Below are 25,246 nucleotides of genomic sequence, written 5' to 3' on the forward strand. Positions count from 1 at the left end.
TTCAATATAAAACAACCAATTGTGGGGGAAATCAAGAAATAGACTACAGTACTATTTTTCGTCGACTCTTTGCTGTGGACCACGCCGTTCCAATGACGTCATGACGTCACATTATCCGCCCCACGGCCAGCTTCCTGGTGAGTGACCACTCCAGTCTGTTGAATTTAGCGATATCTACCGATTGCTTCCCTGCTATCAGAACGCTGTGCAACAGGCTATCAAGTAAGGAAGCCCGGAACAATCCACGCTTAGGTAAGTAGAAGCGATGCAGAACACCCGTTAGTTGGTATTCTCTCGTAACTGAATTCTCCCTTTCCAATGGTGGTTTTCTTAGCGCCAACTTGTGCGCCAGGCGGCTCGAGATGCTTAAAACGCAAGAATCGTGTTTTTTTCCCCCCTCCACGGTTCACCTCACGCTCGTGTTCGTTTCCCTTGGCTACCACAGATACAGAAACGTCCCTAGCAATCTCCAAGACACTTTAACAGCCGCCGTGATGCTCTTTTGTTAAGCAGTAATGTGAATTCTTCTCGGTGTGCCAGCCCGCTGTTAAACTTTCTCTGTGAGCAAGCAAAGGCAGAAAAGACGTTAGTGGGTAGCACGTTTACCATTGGGGCTGGGTAGTAATGCTGTCAAATAATATAGTCACTGTGTGATACGCTTTGTGTTGAAGTGGAACTCCACAAGCTTTATGGTGTGGTAATGATGCGAGGCATCATCGACGAATTGGAATCACGGGATCCAGTGGCTTTCCACAGCTAATGCATGAGGTCTGTTAAATGCAAATGCTGTCTGTTTTGATAGGTTGAATATTTTGTGTGCACCGAATATATTTTATACGGATGTATAAACGATCCATGGTCGCGTTTTCATTACCTCATAGTAATCCATAAAAAACTTGTTTATTAAAATTAATCCAATTCAAATCGACATTGCAATTTAGTAGAATGCTATTTGGAAGAAAAACTTCATTTCAGTCGGTTTGTAGGCTTTATTATGTATTTAAAAATGTTTTTACATAGTGTCTAGATGAGTTCAGAAATCTTTATAATCTATCTATCTATCTATCTATCTATCTATCTATCTATCTATCTATCTATCTATCTATGCAGCTGCACTAGTCTAAACACGGAATTCTGATTAATACTGAATTTGTGCAACAGGAATAAAGCAGCAAATGCAAAAATATCTTACAAACCCAGAAAACAGGTGAGGTATGATTGGTCGTTACCCGAGACCTTATGCTGCATTTGAGGAATCTTTTGTCATGAAGTGTGCACTGGAACACCCCTTTGAACTCAGAGATCCGAGTTGCAAAGTCGGAGAGAGAAAAAAAGGGACCCGATTTCACCGACCAGCTTCAATCTGACGTCACTCGAAAATGGCGACCCCCCCCCTATAGAGTTAGAGACACAGACCATGAATGTCAAAATATAATTGACATGTTTATGTACATCTCTTTATTTATCATAACATAAAAAAAATAATTATATATATATATATATATATATATAAAAAGGTAACTTCACCGAAGTAATATTTCTTAAAGACTTAAATAAAACTGTGTAAAGACTCTAAATATGAAATAATTATTGAAAATTATCATATTATATCATGAATTGAGACAATACTTGTTCTGGCAGGGTGAAAGCTTAATGTTAGAACCCTTGCTATAAGACCAAAACATGTATGTATCATAAATCAGATTTTTTTTTTTTTTAATTGTAATGCAGATTCATTTATAGTTTGCATTTGTTAAATAAACACGGATATAGGACCTTGATAAAACAATTGCATATTAAATCGCAATCACTATATTGAGGAATCACAGATTTTCAAAACGTACATACAGTAAATGGTCTCTCAGGATTGAGACGTGGCCTTCAGTTTTTAGCTGTTGGTCTTGTTAAAAACTAGAGAAGCCAATTTGACATGTAATACAAGTCTGTGTAAGTCATGTGCAGTTCGAGCCTGGTGACAATACTGTCTGTATCTCAATGGGCAAATTGTTCTGGACTTGTGCCCTGAGTGCGGTTTTGAATTTTCACTTCATGACACTGTTTGCTGAATCTTCATTCAACTTTTGACTTTTCCCTTTCTAGTTTTTGTCTTGGCAGATTTAAATAAGTGAGGTGATTTGTAAACGCATAAACACCCCAAAAGAAACTTGATCTTTCTCGTTCTCACCCAAGCACAGCACTGCGCCTCTGAGACCAAAGCTTTCCTCTATGCCGTTGTGCCTGGATAGAACGAATGTAATTTAAGTAATGAATTATTGAGAGTGTAAATGTGACATCAAGGATCAGCTTGCTGCCTGTCTGTCTAAGTGTGAGCTACATTAGCTCAAGAATAGACACCCGATTAAAGGTCACACCTAAGTTTAACCTGCTTTCTATGACTGGTTTGTTTTTAGCCCTTACACTAGCTAGACTTGACTTGGTCTTTCATGGCCAACTTTTTGATCACAACTGACAGTTTTCTCTGTGAGAGAGTCTCTTATGTGCTGAATATGAAACACATGCACACACCTCTTTATGTTAAATTCACACGTACAGAATTCCTTTACAGATTGCACAAATAATGCAGCGTGCAAATTCATTCATGTTACAATTTTTTTTATTTTTACATTGACTTAAAATACTGTGGTATACTTCTGACTACCTTTTCTCAACCCATTTTGCAATGTGTAGGCATTTGGAGGTAAACTGGTGACATTTGCCTTTCTCTTTACTTGACGACCTTATTTAAATGTTGTCTTGGCTCCGGCCTTGCTTGTATCCGCAAAGGCCACATTTACTATCTGCCTCATGTCAACTCGTTGTTAGTTGTCACAGAAATGTTAATGACACCCACAGGGGACAGAGAGCCTGCACACGCCAGCCAAAGATCAGCTGCTATAGTTACTCAAGTCAAACGGAAAGTCGTGTTTTAGTTCTACTGCAATGAAAGCAATAATGGCAATGAATGAAATGTTATGTTTTGTTGAAAGTGTATATTCTCTTTCATGCACGACTCTCTTGTCTGAACTCTTTGCAAACGGAACTTAAAAAATGCCTTCCCCTTTTTCATAGCCGCATATATTGCCTTTTGCAATAACAACCTATTTCCACAAAACCATTTTGAAAAGTGATCTACTCGGTACTAAAACACAGTAAATTGTGTGATTATAACGTGAACTGTTATCCTGGACTGTCTTTTAAAATTGTCCTCCAGTATGGAACAAAAAATATACCTGCATTGCAGACAACACACTAGGGACCCCCTCCATATTATGGTTTAATTAAAAAAAAAAAAAAAAAAGTTCATTGTTTAATTTAAAATATTTAAAAACAGATACTTATATATAAACATTAAAGTGTGTGTGAGAACCCACAGTGTTTAAGAATTGATAATACTCATTGTCAGCCTTTCAGTAGTGAATATGAAGACATTAGTGGAGATAAAAGAGAACGCTGTGTCAATATTGATTTAAGGTATCACTAAATGGCCTGTTATCAGCTGGACCGTATCTGTCTTCTTGAAAGTCCGACATCATTTAACTGATAAGACACTATACTGCAAAGAATAAACACATCCCATTGAAAGTTATCCTTCATAACCAGACAAATGCCAATTAGCCCATGTGTTGTGTTTATGAACTTTATTAACCCAACTGCTGGCAGTCAGGCTGCCCTCTGGGTATAAAACCGCACGTGCCAACTTTCGACTCGAAACAAGACAAATGTAAGTTTCAAACTGATGATGTGTTAGGCGGAGCTAAACAAAAAGACCATTTTTACAGGAACTTCTCCACATCGGGGAAAAAGCTCTGGTCAAAGGTGTAGAGATGTTCTCTTATCTCTAATACTTTTTTGTGATTTTGTTTTGTTTTTTTGAACAGGAGGAGTGGTGATGAGGAGTTTAGCAAACACATTTGCAGACATGATGAACATACCGGAATACTATGCAGGGAAAAATGTGCTGATCACTGGAGCAACTGGCTTCATGGGAAAGGTACAATAGTAATTGACTTGGCAGGGAGTCAACAGGTCTTTTGAACAAATGTGTGGAACAAGCATAAGCCGATTTCGGTGTCAGCGTGGTATTACTGTATACGTTATGAAATGCATTTCTTCCTCTTTAAATGTGTGGTATTTTGAACACGTTCATTATTTAATATTGCCGGCATGGCTCATGTGCTAGAGCGGTCGTGTCCCAATCCAGAGGTTGTGGATTCGATCCTGGCCCTTGCGACCACTTCAAAGTGTCCTTGCGCTAAATTCTGAAAAGCGCCAGTTGCTCCTGATGCGAGTACAGTAATTTCTAGACTATAAGTCGCTGCTTTTTTCACCCGCATTCGACCCTGCGGCTAATACAGTACAAAGTTGCGGTTTATCCATCAGATCACAAGGGGGCGCACTATAAAGGAAGCGCAAGAGCGTCAGGCAGAGCAAAACAAACCAAGTGAGCCAAAAATACAGTAGGAGAGACAGAACGAGAGCGAGACAATTTGCGCCCTCATTATGGAAAAGAAAGTCGCGGTAACATTAAAACACCTGCGTTTTACAGTCGGGTGCGTCTTATGTGTGTAACAAAGTCGAGCATTCCCCAAATTTAGCCAGCGCAGCTTAGTCAGGTGCGCCATGTAGTCCAGAAATTACTGTACCTTGTAGGTGGAAAGGCGCTATTGCTATGCAAGTGAATGCCCATTTACCATTGTTGGCCCCAAATCTTTTTGGACCCTATTGTCAGGAAGAACACACTAACACACCTCAGATGTAATGATAATCTTATAGGACAGTTTTAAGATAAGACAAGAATGTCAGGCGTTTTGATTACCTTGGTCGGGAAGGGCCAAAATCGGGACAAAAACAGCTCAATTGTATTTACATTCTTTTTTCAAACATTACATAAAGAAAACAGACAAAATAAATCTAAAGTAAAATACAAATAAAGTTGAATTGTCAATACTTGAAATAATAGGAAAAAGTACAACTTTTCTCCATGTTGCAAGCCTGTTAGGCCAACCCTAAGTGATTTTAAAGTATAACAAGTCATATTTAAGTAATATGGCCAAACAACCCTGTTTGGGTTACAAGAACAATATGCTTCATTTTATTGTCTGTATTATTTTTACCCCGTTCCTCTATGACTACTACAGGTAATGCTGGAGAAGCTGCTACGGTCATGCCCAGGAGTTAATGCTGTCTATGTGATGGTCAGGTCAAAAGCTGGCCAGAGCCCTCAGGACCGCATTACTGACATGATCAGCAGCAAGGTAAGAAGTGTTGAGATTAAGGATGCACCGGAATGACATTTTTTGGCCCGAAAAGGAGAAATGCTTGGCCGAAAACCGAAACACTGAAAATAAACTATGCCAATTTTTACTATCATTGTATTTAATTAAAATTATAATATTATTAAAAAATATTTATTTAGCACTGGCATTCTAACAAAGCACAATATAAATTGAAGTGTGTCAACACCGCAAACTGTTGGGTAATGCTACATTAAACACCAAACGCGGGGTGAGTATTTTCTGGCGGTGCGATTGTTTTTTCTAATCAATGGCGGGCACGGATGCGTGCGGTTCGGATGACGCATTTGTTCCAGTGAAAAAGTGGAAGCACTCGAAGGGGGTTGAATCAAAGAAAAGAAAAAAAGGAAGGCGCTGCAGGAGAAAGAGTGGCTGACCTGTAGTGTAGTACTCGGTTGGCAGTGCTCTCTTTTTTCGACCCACTGAAATGCTGTACCGTAGCTTACCAAAGTGACCTCCTTCTCCGTTGTGCGCAATGAAGCTGCAGCGACCGTTATGAACTCAACACGGTGAAACGCTAGCGAGTAGTAAGGCAGACACTCCCCCCAGCGTTTGGTGTTTAATTCAAACAGACGCTTGCTTGCAGCGTTTTTATTTTATTTTTTGCTTGCATCACCACAACATCCTATTTCGGCCATATTTTTTCGGCTTTGATTTTATTTTGGCCGAATGCCGGAAATGTTGCCATTTTGGGCCGACTATTTTCAGTGGCCGAAAATTCGGTGCATCCCAAGTTGAAATACAATTATACCTTGGGACAGGAGTGTGCTAGCATGGGAGCATATGAAGAAAAGCAAGTCAAATTTATGGATGTATTCATTAGTAGTATAGTGGAACTCATCCATCTCAAGCACGACCCTTGTGAGGATTAGCCGTTATCGATTACTGTACTTTGTGTTGTCTGTAGACATCAAAGGTGCTAAAGACCCTTCTTTAATGGCACCGATTCAAAATATCTCAGATTAAGGATTACGTAGTGCTTTTTATTTTATTTGAATAAAAACGTGTCTCTCTCTTAGCTGTTCGAAAGGTTACAAGATGAACAGCCATGCTTTGCAGAGAAGATTATTGCAGTGAGCAGTGACCTGACAAAGCCAGAACTGGATCTGAGTAAGGACAACCAGCGTTTACTAGCTGAAAGCGTCAACATTGTCTTCCACTGTGCCGCCACCATCCGCTTCAATGAGCCACTGAAGTGAGTATTCAAGGTTTCATGGTCTTTTCTTCCTTGGAATGGTTTTCTAATTGTGCTTGTACAACAATTACATGCGAATGAATGATTGCGTGAAGCATCTTGAGTATTTTGAAGAGCATTATTTCAGTGAAAAGTATCATGATTGTGCGGTGAGTGCATCCATAAATATTAGGGATGTTTGCTCAGCTTGTCATTTATGTCATGTTGGTTGGTGTGAGTCAGTGTTTGCAGTACACAGAGATATCTGACACTTGACTTACTTAACTCATTCCCCCTCTGTTTGTCTCCTGGTCAGAAAGGGGCAGTGCCATTTGATTAGTCGGTAGATTCAGGGTGAGAAATGTGAGAAATTATATTTGTATGGGTGTAAGTCTGGCTATGTGTTTTGGACCACATCTACAAATTGACTTGTGTCTACAAACATTCAAATACAGAACTTGACTTAAGACTTGTATAACTTTGAAGTTATGTTGATGCCTCGAGGGCCTGCAGGTTTTGGATGTTTTCCTTCTCCAACACAGCTGGTATATGATCAGCTCATCAGCAAGCTCTGCATAGGCCTGATAACGATCCTATTGATTGGTATCAGCTGTGTTGGAGAAGGGAAACATCCAAAACCTGCAGGGCTCTGGCCCTCGAGTACCGAGTTTGCCCACCGCTGCTTTAGGCAGTAGCCTAATTTTAGGACAAAAGTTCTGAGCAGCTCTGTGAGGCACGCAGCACAGCTGTGTTGTTGACCATGTTCCGATTGTCATCCTTAAATTTGTACTTTTCAATCTTTCTAAAACTTTCCTTTTTAGAGATGCAATGCAGTTGAATGTCTTGGCTACTCAGAAGATGCTCGCTCTGGCCCATAAGATGAAGCATCTCGAAATCTTCATCCATGTATCCACAGCCTACGCCAACTGTGACCGAGAGCTCATTGAGGAAATGGTCTATCCTCCCCCGGTCGAGTACGTCAAACTCATTGATGCTCTGGAGTAAGTTCATTTTGACTTTTATCAAATGGAACTATCAGCTAATCGGTCTTATCATCAGATAAGATTTTGAGGATTTGATTGAATTTAGCTTGTGAAATGATTAAATGTCCAACATGTAGGGTATATATATATATGTATATATATATCTTTTGTATTTAAAGGCACCGAACGCAAGTTACCAACTTTTTGCAGATTTGCGGCCCCTCTGGTGAAAAGCGGAATGGAAGCCAGCGACGTGCACGCGGCCAGAGCGTCGAGACGTTAGTTAGTGGTAGTTTTATTGTGCATTGCTTATCATAAATAGACCCTATCGCATTTTCGTGACGAGGTCTTACCTTTTTAGCGAGAAGAAAGCAAGCTGTGGTCCCGTTTCATCCTTTTTTCCACCGACTCCAATATTAACGCGGCTCCAATATTGATCCGCGTCCTCCCGCGATGCTTGTGCAACTTCAGTTTTGCCCTTTTTGGCACACTCGACAGTGTTATCCTTTCCTGCTCGGTATTCTGATTGTGGTCGAGGGTGAGATTTTTCCCTCGGCCAGTGTCACCTCTGTGGAAAACTCCCGTTGCATGTCGCAAAACTTTCGGCCGATGGTCGAACAAAAGGAGCCACCGGGAGACGGAGGGTCGCACTGCAGTATTGGTTTATTATTATTATGACACACTTTTATATCCGCTGTGGCACACGCTTGTCTTTTACCACGGACTCGTTCCCACTCTCCCAAACACTTCCGCCGTCCCAACGCTTCCGCGGAGCGAGACTGAGCGCGTGCACGCGCCTGGCAGGGAGACGGCTTAAAGTTTCTGTCCCGAATCCACGATCATTATTTAATCTCCAGGAAAATAGGGGCAACAGCCATTGTGCCTCCTGTCCGTTATACAATTCTTAAAACGTGTGGGTGAAAAATATGGTTATTTTAACACGTCCACGTTGCGTCATGCACCTTAATGTCAGACTCAGCATTGTGGTCATGGTATTATATAGACCACCAGTGTCAGCTGTTGAGGAAAGGCTTTTACGAGTGTTTGACAACTGTTTCTAAGTATTTGGTGAGATTATCAAATCAATCACACATGAATTTGTCAAGTTTTGTTGTAATATGTTGAGATATAGTGAAATTACACTGTTACTCTCATTTGAAAGTGCTTTTTTGAGCCGATTTTCAAAAGGCAATAAAACACAAAAGCATTCCTTTAAAAGGCCCGAAACCATTTATTTTGACCCTTCATCTGATTTTCAAAAATTTTGGTGCGTTGCCATTCCAACCACTCAGAATTACTTCGATTTGCCATTTACTGCTACTGTGAGCAGGATGCTCTGAATTATCCAAAATTGCGATGCCACAATTTGGATAATACCGCACCTACACCAAGTTGATCAGCCCATGACTTGGAAGCTACAGTAAACTGGGCAAAAAACTGCCACTTTCAAATCATGATTGAATTACAATGTCTGAAACACTACCGTACTGTATGTCACGGTTTTTCAAAAGGAGCACAGTTGATCCTCCTAACTTTTTAAAATTGTAGGTGCGCAAGTAGAAGATTTAGGGGCACACACACTGTAAATTGACTTGCAAAGTAAATATTCATCCCACTCGTTTTCACATTGCTGATAAATGGGCTGAAGTGTGGAGCATAAGTTTGACAGCAATGAAAAATATTCAACAACAGTGATTGTAAAAAGTAAAAAAATAATATGAATAAATCAGCAAATTTACTTGGTTGCACTGGCGCTATCTGAAATGTTAGGGACAAAATGCCACCATTTAGGGGCAGTCTGAAGCCCAAACAAAGGTATGCATACAGTAGCTGCATTGAGTTTTGTTGGATGCACATTAACAATCAGTGTTAGCTTCTGATTGGTAGCGCATACTTGATTGCTTCATGAAGTAGTTCATAGGTGTCAAACTCCGGTCCTCGAGGGCCGCAGTCCTGCAGGTTTTGGAGGTTTCCCTCTTCCAACACAAGCTGATTCCAATCAGCAGGATCGTTATCAGGCTTATGCAGAGCTTGCTGATGAGCTGATCATATATCATCTGTGTTGGAGAAGGGAAACATCCAAAACCTGCAGGACTGCGGCCCTCGAGGACCGGAGTTTGACACCTATGAAGTAGTTGACACCAGCTAGGGGTGTATTATTGTGTTTGGCCATGGGTGTACACACTGGTAGCTTGGTGCTAAAATGCTGAGGAAAATTACTACTATATAACTATAATATCAAACCGTTTTGGGGGAGAAAAAATGTATAATGTTTCTCCTTAAACAGCTACCAAGACGGTTTTCCTTTGTGGATCATACGAGACTTACCTGAATACAGATATGACTTGTTTTGTTTTTGTACTGCTTTAATATTTAAACTGCTGGGTGGTGTGTTTTTTGGAAGCGCAAACAGATTCCTTTTTTGCAAAATGCCGCTAAACTTGTTGTCTAGGCCAATGAAAAAAAAAAGTTCAAATAAGCCATTATAAGCCCAAATCATGATATCCGTGCCATAGATGAGCATATGTAAACCCCTGTTGGCAACTGTAAATTCAATCATATACTCATTTTGTCTCCAGTTGGATGGACGATGAACTGGTGTCTGCTCTGACTCCCAAGCTGATTGGTCAGCGACCCAACACTTACACCTTCACAAAAGCATTAGCTGAGTATCTGCTGCAGCAGGAGGCCGGTGACCTCAATGTTGCTATTGTCAGACCCTCCATAGTTGGTGCCAGCTGGAAAGAACCTTTTCCCGTGAGTTTTGATTTGAATATTTTCCCTTCCAATTAGAAGCCAGTATAGATGGACAATACTGTATTGTGCATACCTGTGATTCAGTATCTATAATAATAATTTCTTACTTCTATGTGCTGTTTCAGGGTTGGATCGATAATTTCAATGGACCTAGTGGAATATTCATTGCTGTAAGTACTGGGAGAAATATGGTTGACAGTTTGTCATTAATCAGCAGATAAAGTCCTTGAAACTAAAAAAAGAAAAAAAAGAGAAGATTTTTATCACTCCTCAAAGACAGAACTAGTGGTGTAACAAAACTGGTTTGAATTGGAAAGTCAGTTTTGATTTAATCTAACCCTAATCTTAACCGTTAAAATCTACCATCCTTGAATTGTATTGTATCTCTCATGTACCAAGGTATGTATGGCATCGTCTTTTGCTGGATAAATGCACAACCTAGACTAACCCATTTTAAACTTAAAACTCTGGTTTTGGGTTTTTCTAAATTATTTCTCTTGCTTACTCAGATACAGTACAGTGAAATATGTCCCCTTCCTGATTGTTTTTGCTTCTGAAACACCTCCATGCTTAAAATTGTCAAACCAGTGGTTAATATCTCACAAAGACAACCCAAGTAAAAATAACATGCATTTTCTAAGTGATGATTTTATTCATCAAAGGAGAACTAAATCCAAACTCTTAGCGTGGTTCGCTGGCGTCCCAAACAAAGCCTTGGAAATGTCTTTGTCTTTTCGCCTTTTTTTTCTTTTCTTTGTCTGGATGGATATTATAGATTTCACTCACCTTGTTTCTCATTTGTTCTTGAATTTCTTCTGATCATTGCACAATGCCTTCATTTAAAAAAAATAATCTTGTAGCACACCCCACTTTGTCTATTTCAGTGATTTATTGATTCAACACGTTAGGTTTGATTTGTAAAATTGAACGCGGCATTCCATAAACTGTGGTTAATCACACGAAGGGGGGCAATCATTTTTTTTCTCATAGGGCCAAGTTAGGATTGTTATTATGAAGAAAAAAAAATACTACAAATAAAATATCATTTAGAAAACTGCATTTCATTATTGACTTGCATTTCTTTGTGAGATATTAAAATGATCAGAAACATTTAAGTATGACAAAATGGGTCAAATATTCACAGCATGTCTTACTTGTATTTATCTACGCATCTTTAAACTAAATCCATTGTCATTTAAGAGAAACTTTGTGGGCCTTAAGTAGCTTGCATTACAATTTTGAGCTTCATTGTTGGTTTCATCATGTTTTCTCTCCCTCTAGGCAGGTAAAGGCATCCTACGTACAATGAGAGCATCGAATGACGCAGTAGCTGACTTGGTGCCTGTAGATGTTGTCATCAATGCTACACTGGCTGCAGCCTGGTATTCTGGATCACAAATAAAGAACAGGTTGGAAACTAAACAATTAGGCTTGATTTACTACAGGCTTGCACGCGCAAAAACATGTGCGAACTTGATCGCTCACCCGATAAGACTTGTAAGCTGATTTACGAACAGGGCACATCTAATGTGTTAACGTGTTAAATGACTGCGCAGTTCATTTTGCGGGTTATGTGAGGAGTACGTGCAAATTGATTTATCAAACCTCAGACAAATTGTGATGGCAGATTTTGCATCTTTAAATTCAGTTTTTCCAGCCAAACTGCATCACTATGCGCAACCATGACAGGAGACACAAAATGAGATGTGGCAGGGAAAATGTATCTTTTCCGCTCATGTGAATATTTCTGAAATGCTATAATCAAAAATTATAATCTATTCAGCAATGCAATTTTGAAGCTTCTGAATGATTTAAGGGCTGACTTGCAGCCAGTCACAAGAAGGAGTCACCTATGACAAAACTCCTTTTAACCCTCAACTGTCATACACTTGGGGCTAGTTTCATCAAACAAAATCATGGATTTTATGCATGTGCGGCTTCCAAACAAAATTGTTAGTTTGTGTTTTCTTTATTCTTCTACTAGCACTTCCAATTCTATTACCTCAAACGTACCGGTAATTTTGCACTAGCTGTGCTCTCCCAAAAGCTCCATTGTGAAAATCATCAGAGCTACCTGATGTTTTAAATGCAGCTGTTGCAAGCAGCGTGTGGATTCTGTTAGTGAATTTAGCTCTCACGATATAGGATCTTAATAAAAGATTGTAATCTTAGTGGATCAAATGCAATTTAGTACCCACTACTTGTGATCTGAGTCAGGCCCTTTGTGATCATGGTCGTATAATCCGATTTTTAATAATGGTGTTTGTACTGTGTTTTTAAGTAATTCAAACCCCAAAACATGTAAGAGCAAACAGAAAAAGGCTTTGATGCAGCTTCTGATATGAAAAGATGGCTTAAAGCAATGGTAGTGATTACAAAAAACGGCCAGCAGGTGGCAGGAGAGTATAAGAAATCAGCCAGGGCCATGTTGCAACAAGCTCTTTTTGTCAGCGTTTTCAACAGGTTTGTGAATAACGATGAAACTTAGCTATATTTGAATGCCAACTGCTGCAAAATGGAAACGGATACAAATATACCTTTTTTTTCCTGATGAAAGAAGAGAATCTAATCTTTCATTTGGTAGGTTCCTTGTTTTTATAGCAATAGAACACAATATTCTGTGAGACTTGCAAAATCAATCAAAATCCAGTAAAACAGCCGGGAGCGAAGGGGGTTGCTTCAGTGAAAATGGCTGGGAGTGAATGAGTTAATTAACATTTCTGTCTCATTGTAGGGCCAAATCCATCCTGGTTTACAACTGCACAACTGGTGGCATCAACCCATTTTGCTGGGGAGAAGTTGGTACGTTTTGTCTATTGTTATCTAAACACAGCCTAAAAAAAAAAAGAGTTCTAGTAGTAGTCTGTCATCTAATTGCAAAATTCTGCACATCTGATTCGCCTCCAATTTGTTTGCCTCTTTCCGGTTGAAATCGAGTCTCACAATGTCCAGAGCTACCTTTTATTAATTACCATCAATTTAAATACTACACTAACATTGTTATAATTTATACTTGGCAATTAATGATTATTTTTTGACACTATCCTGCCAACATCTGGATGCATGAATTTACCACTATCCGTTTGTGAGTATAACGTTTTTTTTTAATCTATGAAGAATTCGTAAACATGATAAATTTATATCCATAACGCTCCCTAACAGTTAAAATCAATTACTGAAAGCAAGGATGCATGCTTGAGTTTGATTGAAAATATTTAAAAGGGAAACTAGTAGGGGTGTGCCAAAAAATAAATTCTCATAAGAATCGCGATTCTCATTTAGTACGATTCAGAATTGATTTTAAATGTCCCAAAATAAATTTTATTTAAATTATTTTATGCTGTCTTGCCTTTGTTTGTGTGTGGCTTTATTGGGAGCACTGTTCATGTTGTACTCTATTTGGCCACTTAGGGGCAGTGTTCCACGCGACCTTAAACACTGTTAAGTTGTAGCCACATTAGAGAGTAGAAGGAAAAAGTCACGATCAAGTTATTTCAATAAAAGTTGTTGTTTTTTTGCAGCGTGGAGCCGTTCTTTGGGTGATAAAAGTGCCGCGAGTAGCTTGCTAATTAGCATTAGCGAGTCAGACTGGAGTAGATCATTACGATTCTTTGCACATCTATAAATTGAAGCAAAAATCATTGTCAATCAAATCATTTTGAATCAAAAATCGTTCATAATCGAAAATCAATTCTGAATCGAATCGCAGGCCCAATAATCGGAATCGAATCGATCCGTGAGACATTCAAAGATTCCCACCCCTAGTAACTAGGTTTAAGAAAAGTTATTTGTTTTCAAACAAATCTGATAGTAAGTAGATGAATCCAGAAGTGTACACCAGGGTTATGAAATTTAAAACTGGAATAAAGCATCGAGCACTGAAATGCTTGGCCTTGCAAATGCAGTGTGGAAATTTAGCTGCACTTGTGAGTGTGATGGTTTTGATAAACCCATTATTACACTTGCTAAGCTTTAGAGAGGCTTCATGTCAAGTCGGCAATTAATTGCATTCAACAATCTTAAGGTGTCTCAAAAGCATGGATGTGTTTTGAAACTCGTATTAAAAGGTCCATGTGGTGGCTGGTGGGATCTATTGCATGGATTGTCCACTGTACATGCACATTACCTTTACAACTAATGTCCTCATCAAAACTTGAGATGAGAACGTCTGCAATTAAAATGATAATTGTAACTAGATCATCTGGCCACCGAAGATTACATCTAGTTAACAATTTTGATATTTGAAAAATGTTACTACTTGTATGCAGCTCAGTATTAAAACTGTTTTTTTTTCCTAAGGGTTTTGTATAGCACAGCTCCAGACAAAACTCTAAAAATCATACAACACAGCTTACTCTCTTTGTCGATTACTTTTGTGTTTTAGAATACCATGTAATATCTACTTTCAAGAGGAACCCTCTCGAGCAGGCTTTCCGCCGGCCCAATGTTAATCTCACAACCAATCGCCTAATCAATCAGTACTGGATCGCTGTGAGCCACAAAGCTCCAGCCTTCTTGTATGATGTGTACCTCAGGCTGATTGGACGAGAACCCAGGTAACCTCAAACTGCCGCCGCATTGGGCTTCCCGGGCCCTGCTGTTTTCCGGAATGCACACAATACCCCCCCCCCCCCCCCCCCACACACACACGCACACACCGACTTTTCTGCTGCTCTAACGGCTGTCACTTCTTTGTCAATGCAGTAACATGTGAAAGCTATGCCGCTCATGTGTAATGCAATGCTTGTAAGTTAAAGAATGTGTAACCCAGATGGTCCTCTGCATAGATGGGGCGTTATCGCTGGTTTATGCACGCTTTATGTTCTACCACTAGCAATAGTTAAGTCCCAGTTGAGTTTCCAAACATACTGGACATCTATGTACCGTACAGTTGGTCATCTCAGTTCAGCCTAAATAAATGAACGCTGGCTCCAATGTGAGGATGCATTTGGAAACCCTGACTCTGATGCTTTTTAAAAAAACGCCTTGCTTAGCTGTTCATTTGTACCATTGGCTGTAGGGCATTAAATTCACCCTTTTTTTTTTTTCAGAGCTCATCTGATCTGCTGATATTCACTGCATGATGCTATTAACAAGCTAACATTGTTAATAGCATATCACAATAGGTGAATCGTTAAATAACTACAAGAGGAGGGATTACAGATTGTAAATTGCCTCCTATTTTCTCCTCCTTGTTTGTCATGTCTTTCTCCTACAGAAAACTGTATAAACATGACCTTCAAGACCAATCCTTTAGAGCAGGCTTTCAGAAGGCCCAATGTCAATCTCCGCTCCAACCCCTTTACTAATCAGTACTGGACACTTGTCAGCCACACGCTGCCTTTATGACTTCTATCTTGGGGGCTGAAAGGCCAAAAGCCTCGGTAAGGTTGTGTGCTCACTTTTTCCTATCCCCGATAGTCTGGCCCAGTTTTTGCTCACAAACCGCGCTGCACATTTAGTCAAATAATATTGGGATGTCCCTTGGCCAATAATGATAAAGTGTATTCGGAGAGTGTTCCAATCCTCTTGAGTTTTTTTGTTGTTGTTTTTGTTGTTAAATAACTTATGTTGCAACCTTATGCTAAAATAATTCAGGTGCAGGAACCCAGGCACCAATCTGCACTTGCCCAATCATGGTCCGGACCTTTTCTCACAGAGTGAATTCTTGGTCAATTATCTGTCCAAGGCTTTTGCCACTTTTTTTCTTCCAGTTTTGGTGATCGTCACACAGATTTGGTCATAGGCTTGCAACATAACAAATCGTCGCTGCTATGTGAAAAAAACGTATGTCCATTTTTACGTGTTTGGGATATTTGGATTGTTTCATACCAAAAACGGGAAAACGTAAAAGACAAAAAAGAAGAAGAAGACAACAATTTACATAAGTGTTTTCACATAGCAGCGACAAAATGGATTATTACAAAATGCAGTGTGTGTTCTGCTATTAGTTGTTATTTAGTAGAGTGCATTTTGAAGTGATAAGTAAACCTTCAAATCCCAAAATATCACATTGGCCAAAATGAGTTTTAAAATATTGCAGGTTTAGGTTTGTCAGCAGCTACAGTATCTTTGCCTGTATCTATGTGCAGCTTATAAATGCAAACTCCTCATCCCGTTTGACTCATTTGCTTTGCTAGATCGAATCTGAGTCTTCATGTACATTTTGAAGCATCTAATTGGTTCCAAAGTGATTAGTCTGAAGGCTCAGATCATTCCATTTTTTCCCCCTCCAGAGGTTTTGCTGTTATACTTTTAACACGGTGATTTAAATCAACCTTCATTAAAACGACCCACACCTCAAGGATCTTTTTGAACTGGATTCTCTTGATGGATGACATTTTCAGGACCTGGAAAATACACAATTTGATTTAATTATCTTTATGAATGTATTTATCAATTAAAACCTTTGCCCATAGTTATTTAAAAGATCATATTTGATCTAAGTTGTTGTAAGTCATAGGTGTCCAAACTCAGTCCTCGAGGGCATACAAAATGCATACCATTGTCTAGCTAGAATCACCTTCTTTAACAACGAAATAAATGACCACAACCTGGAAATCATTTCCACAGTAATTTGAAATCAGATTTAAATTGATGAACATTCATATGCACATGATGACTGAGCTACATCTCTCATGTCCGAATAACAGCAATCCTACTCAAGCACTTTCCTGCTCCTCACTTGCAACATCCTGTTAGTTTTCTTTTTCCGTCATCATGCTTTTGTTCACACTCAACGCCTTTTTTTCACCGCTTGTTGTCTTTGTTAACCTTGCCTCGCTTCGCCTCTGCGACCGCTCCCTGAACAATGGCAACAATCTACTCCCACCTCAATCCCATAATCCTTTTTAATCTTCATTCTCAATCTGACTTCTTCCCTTTCTTACCTATCCAAGGATGATGAAGACAATCACTCGTCTTCATAAGGCCATGATGGTGCTGGAATATTTTACTAGTCACTCCTGGGTGTGGAGCACAGACAACGTAGCCATGTTGATGGCCCACATGAGCCCTGAGGATAAAAAGGTAAGAAAGTCATAGACAGACAGATCGCACCCATTCGCACTGACACGTGTGCAAACACCACTCTTTGAGCAAAAGTATGCTGCTTGGAAGACAGCTAACTAACTGTGTGTTAATGTGTTGTCGTAGGCCAGGTAAAATTGAGTAAATCATTTGTAAGTGCTTGTTTGTAGACAAACATCTATTCAGGAAAAGGAATCCTAATTGCTGGAATGCATTACTGTACTTAGATAGATATAATGGAGTGTGATTTTCGTTATGCAAAGGCTTCAAGTTTGATTGGTTGGTAAGATATATTTATCGCTGGTCACTCCTCTTAACTCACTACACTAGGTTTGCACAATACACTTTTATAGACATATAGGGCACATAACACACTTTGGGGGGTGGGGTAGGGTGGAAACACCGTCTTCACCCTACAACTCCCCTCCAATTTTAATACACCACACAACTTGTGGGGGGGGGGGGGCCTTGTGGGGGTGCCATCGGTTGGGGGCCGCAGTATAGAGCAGTGCTGCGGTCACCTGTCCCCGGGGGGCTGGGGGGTCGGGGGTTGGGGGGCTGCCGGTTGGTCGGGGGGGGGGGGGGGCGGTGGTGGGGGTTGCGGGGTGGGGGGTGCTGGGGGTGAGGGGTGTCTGGGGGATTGGGGACGTGGGGGCGGCTGGGGCTGGGTTGGGGTGGGTGGATGGGGGGCGGGGGGTGCGGGGGTTGGGGGCCGGTGGGGTGCCTGGTGGACCTGCAGTGCCCCGTCCTGCTGCGTTGGGCCGGGGGCGCGGGCCGTGTTGGGGCGGGGGGCGCTCCTGCTCCTGGGTTTGCTCTCCGGCCGGTGGCCCTGGCGGGGCCCGAGGGTCGTCCTTTGGCGCTGCCGCGGCCTGGGGGGCCCTGAGGTGTTGCGCTTGCTCTGTTCCGGCGGGGGTCGACGGCTCCCCTCTTTGGTGGAGATTTTCATGCATGCCAGATCCACCACACCAGCATCTACCGAAACTCAGACACAATCTGTTTCCTCCTCAGGTTATTGAATCGGTGGAGGCTGGTGTCTGCGGATCTCACGCGGCTTCGTCTGTCCTTCCTTCCTTTTCTCGGTCTCTCCTTTGGTCTCTTGAGGCCTCCCTGATTTTATGTTTTTTGGATTTGTTGGGGTCTGGATGTTTCTTGGGCTGGGGAGGAGTTCTGGTGGGGGGTGTCTGGTCGGTGCTGGATTTCACCTTCCTTGGTTTTCTTTGGTCCCCTCGGGTCTCCTGGTGTTCGGTTTAGGTGAACGGTATGAGATTTTTTCTAATAGGTTTTCTGGTGAGCTAACAAATACACGCACGCACGCACGCACATACACATACTCACCCACACACACACACACACACACAAAAATAATAATAATAAAATAATTAAAAAAAAAAATAATAATAATAAAAATAAAAGAGCAATGATGATGACATTTCCGAATGAACAATACTGAGCTCTTAAGGGGGAAAAAAAAAAGAAAAGAAAAAAATATATATTTATAGACTGGTGTATATAATGCGATTGGCTGGTGATCACGTCAGGGTGTAACCTGCCTCTTGTCTGGTAACAGTTGAGATAGGCTCTAGCACGCCCGCTGTCATGTGAGGTGTGAACTTAAGATCCAAACACAGGGATAGGAAACCTCAATGTGCCGAGTAAAACCTTGGCTGAAACACCTCAACATACTGACAAAAGTGTCATTCAGAAACTACAGCTAGGGCAAGGCACAATTCTATATAGCAGAATAAAAGCCTATATGAGAATATAGCATAGTAACTGACACTGTCACCATAAGGGACATAGCAACTGTATAGCAAATACAAGATAAAATGGCTGGACAAAATAAGGCTAATATCTCCCATAGCAACTGCAAAGCAACTACAAAATAAAAATGACTTCAAGGCACAATTCTATGACAAAAGAACAGTACCAAAACTAAGTAATAAGTATAGTAACTGGCAACATTTTCATTAGGGACATTTGCATTAGACTAGACAAAGAGTGGCTGACACATCATCATCATCAAACATCACAAGGGACATAGCAACTCTATAGCAAATGCAAGATAATTTGACTAGACAAAATACGACTAATACCTCCCATAGCAACTGCATAGTAACTACAAAATAAAAATGACTGTAAGGCACAATTATGTGACAGAATAGAAGCCTATGACAAAATAAGAGTGCCTAGATAAATTAATAGTGACTAGTAGCATAGTAACTGACAACATTCTCACTATAAGGGACATTTATATAGACTAGACAAAGAGTGGCTAACACGTGATCATAAGGAACATAGCAACTGTATAGAAAATACAAGATAAAATGACTACACAGGGTTAACACAACACAAGGTTAATACCTACTATAGCATATAAATTGACATCACATTTTTTAATCTGGCTTCTTCCACTGTGACTGTCGTATACAATACAGAATAGATGACAATATTTCTCCATTTGGCTGCTGTAGGTGTTTAATTTCGATGTGCGTCAGCTGAATTGGGCAGAGTACATGGAAAATTACTGCATGGGCACTAAAAAATATGTCCTCAATGAAGAGCTGTCAGGCCTGCCTGCTGCACGCAAGCACCTCAACAAGTAAGTGTGTTTTGCATTACACATGCATTTCTGCCAGCAAACAGAAAATGGATGACTGATAACTAGACTGGCTGTATCTGTTGGTTGCCTGTCATTTATATTTATATTTTATTGAAAGCTAGTATTCTGGAAAATACTTTTTTATTAGCCTACTTAAACAACTTCTACCAACAGCATTAGAATAACAAAATATTTTTTCTCGACGTGCATACTAAAGTTTTTGTCTTTCTTTCTAGGCTGAGGAATATCCGCTACACTTTCAACACCATCCTAGTGGTGCTCATCTGGCGCGTTTTCATTGCCCGTTCTCAGATGGCTAGAAACATCTGGTACTTTGTAGTGAGCCTCTGCTTTAAGTTTCTTTCCTACTTCCGAGCCTCTTCTACCATGAAATAATGATCAAGAGCTCCAAGAGAGGGGGGCAAGGAAGCACAAATGAAGAAAATGATGGGTGCGGGTTTTTATAAAGAAATTTGCAAATCTATTTCATCATTTCTGTGTGTCCGCTGGGCACTAGAACAAGTGTGGAGCCTTCACAGCTGTTATAATCAATGATCACACATGACATACCGGTGAAGTCTGGAATCCACAACGTCAATGTTGCAAATCTTTGAGTTTTATATTCTGATATTTGACAATCTATTCTTTTCTCATTAGATATTAGCAGAGGTGGCAAATCCAGGTCCAGAAACTAAAAACCCTGCCACAGTTTGGCTTTAGCCCCAGGTCCTAGCTAGCTAGCACCCTAGCTAGCTCCCATGGTGCTTGTTTACCTTTTAGGGGACTAGCTAAGCTAGCATCAGGGGCTAAAGCCAACTGTGGCAGGGTTTTTACTTTCAGGACCTGGATTTGCCACCTGTGGATATTAGGTTTACGAAAACCTGGATTAAACGGACCTGATTTTGTTGAGTCTTTACCAACTTCCCCCTTCATGTTTCTGTGTACTTGTTAGACTGCCTACCAACAAAGAAACACGCTGCTGGTTTCAGTCAGTCCTACTACACTGTCTTTTGTTACTTTAAGCATTGTGTGTGTGCGCGCGCCTGTGTGTGTGCGTGGGTGCGCTGTATACATTATGTGTACAGTATACATAGTTAGGTATATATTTGTATTTATGTATACATACTGTTTGTATACAGCGGACCCACACATACTCGCGATTCAACACCCGCAGATTCACAGATATTTTTAATTTTATTTTTGGGGAGGAGCCAACCCCGTTTCTTTTGTGGAAAATGCCTTTTGAGGTTTTTTTCTCAGGTTTTTTTTTCTCAAGAATTTGGAACTTTAAAAATATATGTACAGTATATAACTTTTTTATTTCCCCCACCCCGGGCCCCCCCCAATTCATTTATAATCACTGTCGATTATGCAAATTTTTTCGCTATTCACGGGCCCGGTACCCGTGTATACAGTGCGCATATACTATCTATGTGTACTGTATAGTGTACATGTCTAAATACACACGTACAGTATATGTATACATGCAGTATAAAGTGCATAAGTTGAGATGCCTTAACAATTGGCCCATAAAAGCAGAACAAGTATACCTGTTGGCAAGGTAGCTGAAGTTGTATATTTAAGAGTGAATCCAATCATGTTGAGACCTCGGGTTTGGTCAGGGTATCCTCACCCCCCACCGGACTACAAATCCGGTTAAAACTAAAGCCATGTGATTCACATTAATGACAAATCTGCAACTAGTGACGTTACATCTGTTTTATGGCTAGCTTCTATATGAACTTTAAATAACAGTTTTCATTTTTGATCCTTTCTTGGCCAAAGGTCACCCCTCAGCTGTTGAAATGCATGATCGTGTAAAATGTACAGTAGCTACCAGTGCCTATTGCTTGCTAAATAAACTAATTTTCAATATTGGTCATTTGTGACAATTTTACAGCCTTTTTTTTTTGTGCTAGATCCAACTACTAATTTGAGTGAGTGTCTGTGTATAATTAGTTTTGTTCAAGTTTAAAAGCTTAAAGCTCCTTGCATTGGCCTCCATAAGGGGAATGCAACACCAAACGTTTGTATATCACCTGTTGACTTCATTAGAATTGTACTGAACGGTTGACTCATCGGAAGTCAATCTGTGTATGCGTGTCCATGTTTCCCGTTTTGCTAAGAACACTACAACGTTTGAATAATCTGGGTGTGACCTCGCTGATGTTTGTTCTTTTCTTGTCTGTGGTTTAGGTGGCAACTGTCACACATGTTCATGTGTTGTCCTGTGAATGTCATGGAGTCCAAAATAACGTGTCTTGTTACTTCCACACTTTTGTGTTTAGTGCCTAAGCATTTGGAAGAATGTGAAAATCAGAGGAGAGCTACGTTTTCAAACTATTTTGTGAATAGCTCTATTCTGTTTAGGTAGATTTCAAATGAAGATGTATTTTTGTAATTATATTGTGCGAGTCTTTGAACGACTCAATGCCTATTAAACCAACGCTATCTGCTTTCGTTCTTTTAGTCGAGATAAACATGAAACTTTTTGCATTTCAAGCTCATGGGGATATTTGTTTGACTATTATATTTACATGTTTTTCTTTCATTTGAATGTAATTGTGTAAGATAGCCTTGCCTCGTAACCCGTAAGTTCCAAACAAATGAATGCCGAGAAGCTTTGCGTTTATGTGAATGTGTGCGAGTAGGCCAGTTTTGTTTGCGTTTCTACTCCAGCTTTTTTGTTTGGTGTTGTACTTGGTGACAGAGATGAACTGAATCATGCCAAAAAATTGTTCATTCAATAGCAAAGCACAAGTGACCGAAGCATCATCTTGACTTTGAAAAAGCAATTTGGGATATGTTGTCATCCATATCTGATGAGAAAATCATACCATTGGTCTAAATGTTAAGCACAGATACAGCCATCATTTTTTATGTTAAACTGTTTTGCTTAAATACCCGGAAATCGAATCCCAACGATATCTAAATTCAGAAATTAGCAGGATAAACATAATTTTAATTTGGGGGTTTGCATCTGGGAAATATTGACTGGATTTGATCAATCTTGTCAGATGTACAGACTGCACACGTCATATTTTGATTTGATCTGACCAGGGTCAGGTTTTAAACACAATTTATTTTGAATAATAATGTCTTTAGAAATGTATGTAGTTATGTATCTCCTGCTTCATGAAATTCCAAGAATTCCGGCATGTTTTTCAGTCTCTTTGTTGAAGTTTTGTCGGGTACATCCAATTGATAGAGCGTGTGGCGTTTAGTTTTTGACATTCCTACTCCTACTGATGTGGCAAACACGAATGTATATGCTGTTCATCTGGAGTTGCATTGTTAAGAAGATTGATGGTTCATATTTCATACCTTATCATTTTTGTAAGAAGGTGATCGATTGATTTATCGCTCCTAACTCGGTCACAGCTACTGTATTTGTGTATTCACTTAAAAACAAAATAAATCAACTCTGGTGCCTGTTTTTTTGGTTTGTGAACCAAAAAATAATAAAGTTTGTTTGATACGCTGAAATTTGTGTACACAGATGTGTGTATTTTTGCACGTTAGTCAATGCAGATAAAGCCATAGAGTGACAGCAGGATGGAAACAAACCATTCATCTCAATCTGTACAGTTGACCTGTTCCCATCAGCGCATAACAGCCCAGTCCTCCACTTTCACTCGTCTACTTTGTGGAGGTCAGATTAAAGAGGTGACTCTTGAGCAGCTACATTATTAATGCTGCCAGTGGGATTAATTTCCTCTATTCGGTGAATGCACTTGTGTTGCATGCAATGTGATTCAAATCTGAAAGTTTTCATCATTAAAGCTGGGTTAGGGTTAAATAAATCACATAAGCGTTTAAGAGCTGTACGTCCGTCATTCTTAAAATGAAATGCCCCATACTGTAAATAAATACTTGTGACCCTTTTCAAAGCAAGGTGATGATGCTCATCATATGGAGAACGCTACTGTATTAGACTACCATTTAAAACAATTTCACATCTGTAAAATGTATTCCTTCATGTTGGTGAGATTTATGTACTATAATACTAAAGGCCCATGTTCTTATTTTGAGTAATTTAGCTGTTTTACATTTACTTAAAATTGATGCCGTGTACTGTATACAATAAAATACCTTGATCATTTTAATATTTGACAAACCTGTTTTGTTTGCCTGAGGCGTCATCTTCTTTGTTGACCTTAGGCAAGACCTGTTTTGTTTACCATTTGTTCATTTGGTCCTTACAGAACAAGACACATATACAGCTTGAGTTTTCTATGAAATGTGAAGCACACTGCATTTGAACGAAAACATGACATGTATTTTGTGCCCTTTTATGCAACGCTTAACAACAGCTGCCTGGAAACCGCAGGACCCAGCAACCACTGTACTCCCACTGGGACATGGGCCACAGTGCTGCATAAACAGGAACCATGGGCTTGCATGGCTTAGAATGGGAGCTCTGAGGCAGAAAATAAACATAGTCACATTCAAATGCCTCTGTGAAGTTCTGCTCAAACCACAAGTTAGAGCACGTTATGGTGCCCATTCCGCTTATGGCAAATACCATTTGAGAGCTAACCAATTACCAATGCTGCACCTTAAAATTTTTGGGCACTGTAGGGTTAGTTTAGTGATGTAGGATGGTACTGCCCAGGCAAGTGCACGTCCCAGGCCAGGATGAGTAACCCCCTCTTAATGTCTTAGTGTCCAGTGGCATGGCTACCTCAGCTCTTGGTCTCTTAGTCAGCATAATTTGTGTCTCTAGACAGTTACACAAATGTATTTACTGCCTATGGGGCAGTTATGATGGAGTCCTATAAAGCCAGTGCAAATGTGACATGATCGGGAAAACGTCCAAGCAGTCCGGTACACCTTCTGTATGTTGCTTCCTCTGCTAGCTTGTAGCAACTAGCAAGATAACAAATGTTAATCTTGTCTGTTGGTGACCAAATACAAAGTAATTTGTATGACATTTTTCCAACAGCCTTTAGAAACAGAACCCACTTTCTTTTATTTGTGTGTGACTGATTAACTCATGACTGGTACATTTATTTTATTTTATGCACCTGTCAGGATCCAAATGGTGCCTCCCTCGGTGTTGATGTCTACTAAGTGACCAAGTGGTCCGAAAGGTTATAGCCCTTCTTCTATTCAATCCTTTGTCTTTCTGTTCTCGTTTGATATTCAGAAAGAGGCTGAGTTTCCTGTATCTCATCTTGTAAAGCTTTTACCTTAAAGGTCATGCTGTTCATTGCGCGCTGCATTGTATGGCCAAGCAATAACAATGAGCTTACTGACTCATAGGAACTGTGAAAGAAGCAAGACGATTGTAAAAGGACACAAATAGATTCCCCCCCTCCAAAGGAGCATTATATTATATGTCAAGCCTCAATATATTGTATATACAGTAACTCTGACCTGTTAGCTGAGTGTTTTAAGATGTTTCCCC

At 40.1% G+C, this 25,246-nt stretch overlaps 1 protein-coding gene across 1 annotated transcript; it reads left to right on the forward strand.

The window, feature by feature from the left end:
* Nucleotides 1-119: 119 nt before the first annotated feature.
* far1 (fatty acyl CoA reductase 1) lies at nucleotides 120-23,322 on the forward strand. The gene is made up of 13 exons (XM_086074588.1): nucleotides 120-252; nucleotides 3,879-3,991; nucleotides 5,139-5,255; nucleotides 6,314-6,489; nucleotides 7,290-7,469; nucleotides 10,031-10,208; nucleotides 10,334-10,378; nucleotides 11,490-11,617; nucleotides 12,943-13,010; nucleotides 14,593-14,764; nucleotides 17,108-17,237; nucleotides 19,709-19,836; nucleotides 20,073-23,322. The coding sequence occupies exons 2-13, from the start codon at nucleotides 3,890-3,892 to the stop codon at nucleotides 20,230-20,232; spliced, it is 1,584 nt and encodes a 527-aa protein (XP_085930714.1). The 5' UTR covers nucleotides 120-252; nucleotides 3,879-3,889; the 3' UTR covers nucleotides 20,233-23,322.
* The last annotated feature ends 1,924 nt before the right edge of the window (nucleotides 23,323-25,246 follow it).

This window comes from Leptonotus elevatus, chromosome 4 (genome assembly GCF_054856555.1).
Source record: "Leptonotus elevatus isolate MCC_2025b chromosome 4, RoL_Lele_1.0, whole genome shotgun sequence".
NCBI lineage: Eukaryota > Metazoa > Chordata > Actinopteri > Syngnathiformes > Syngnathidae > Leptonotus > Leptonotus elevatus.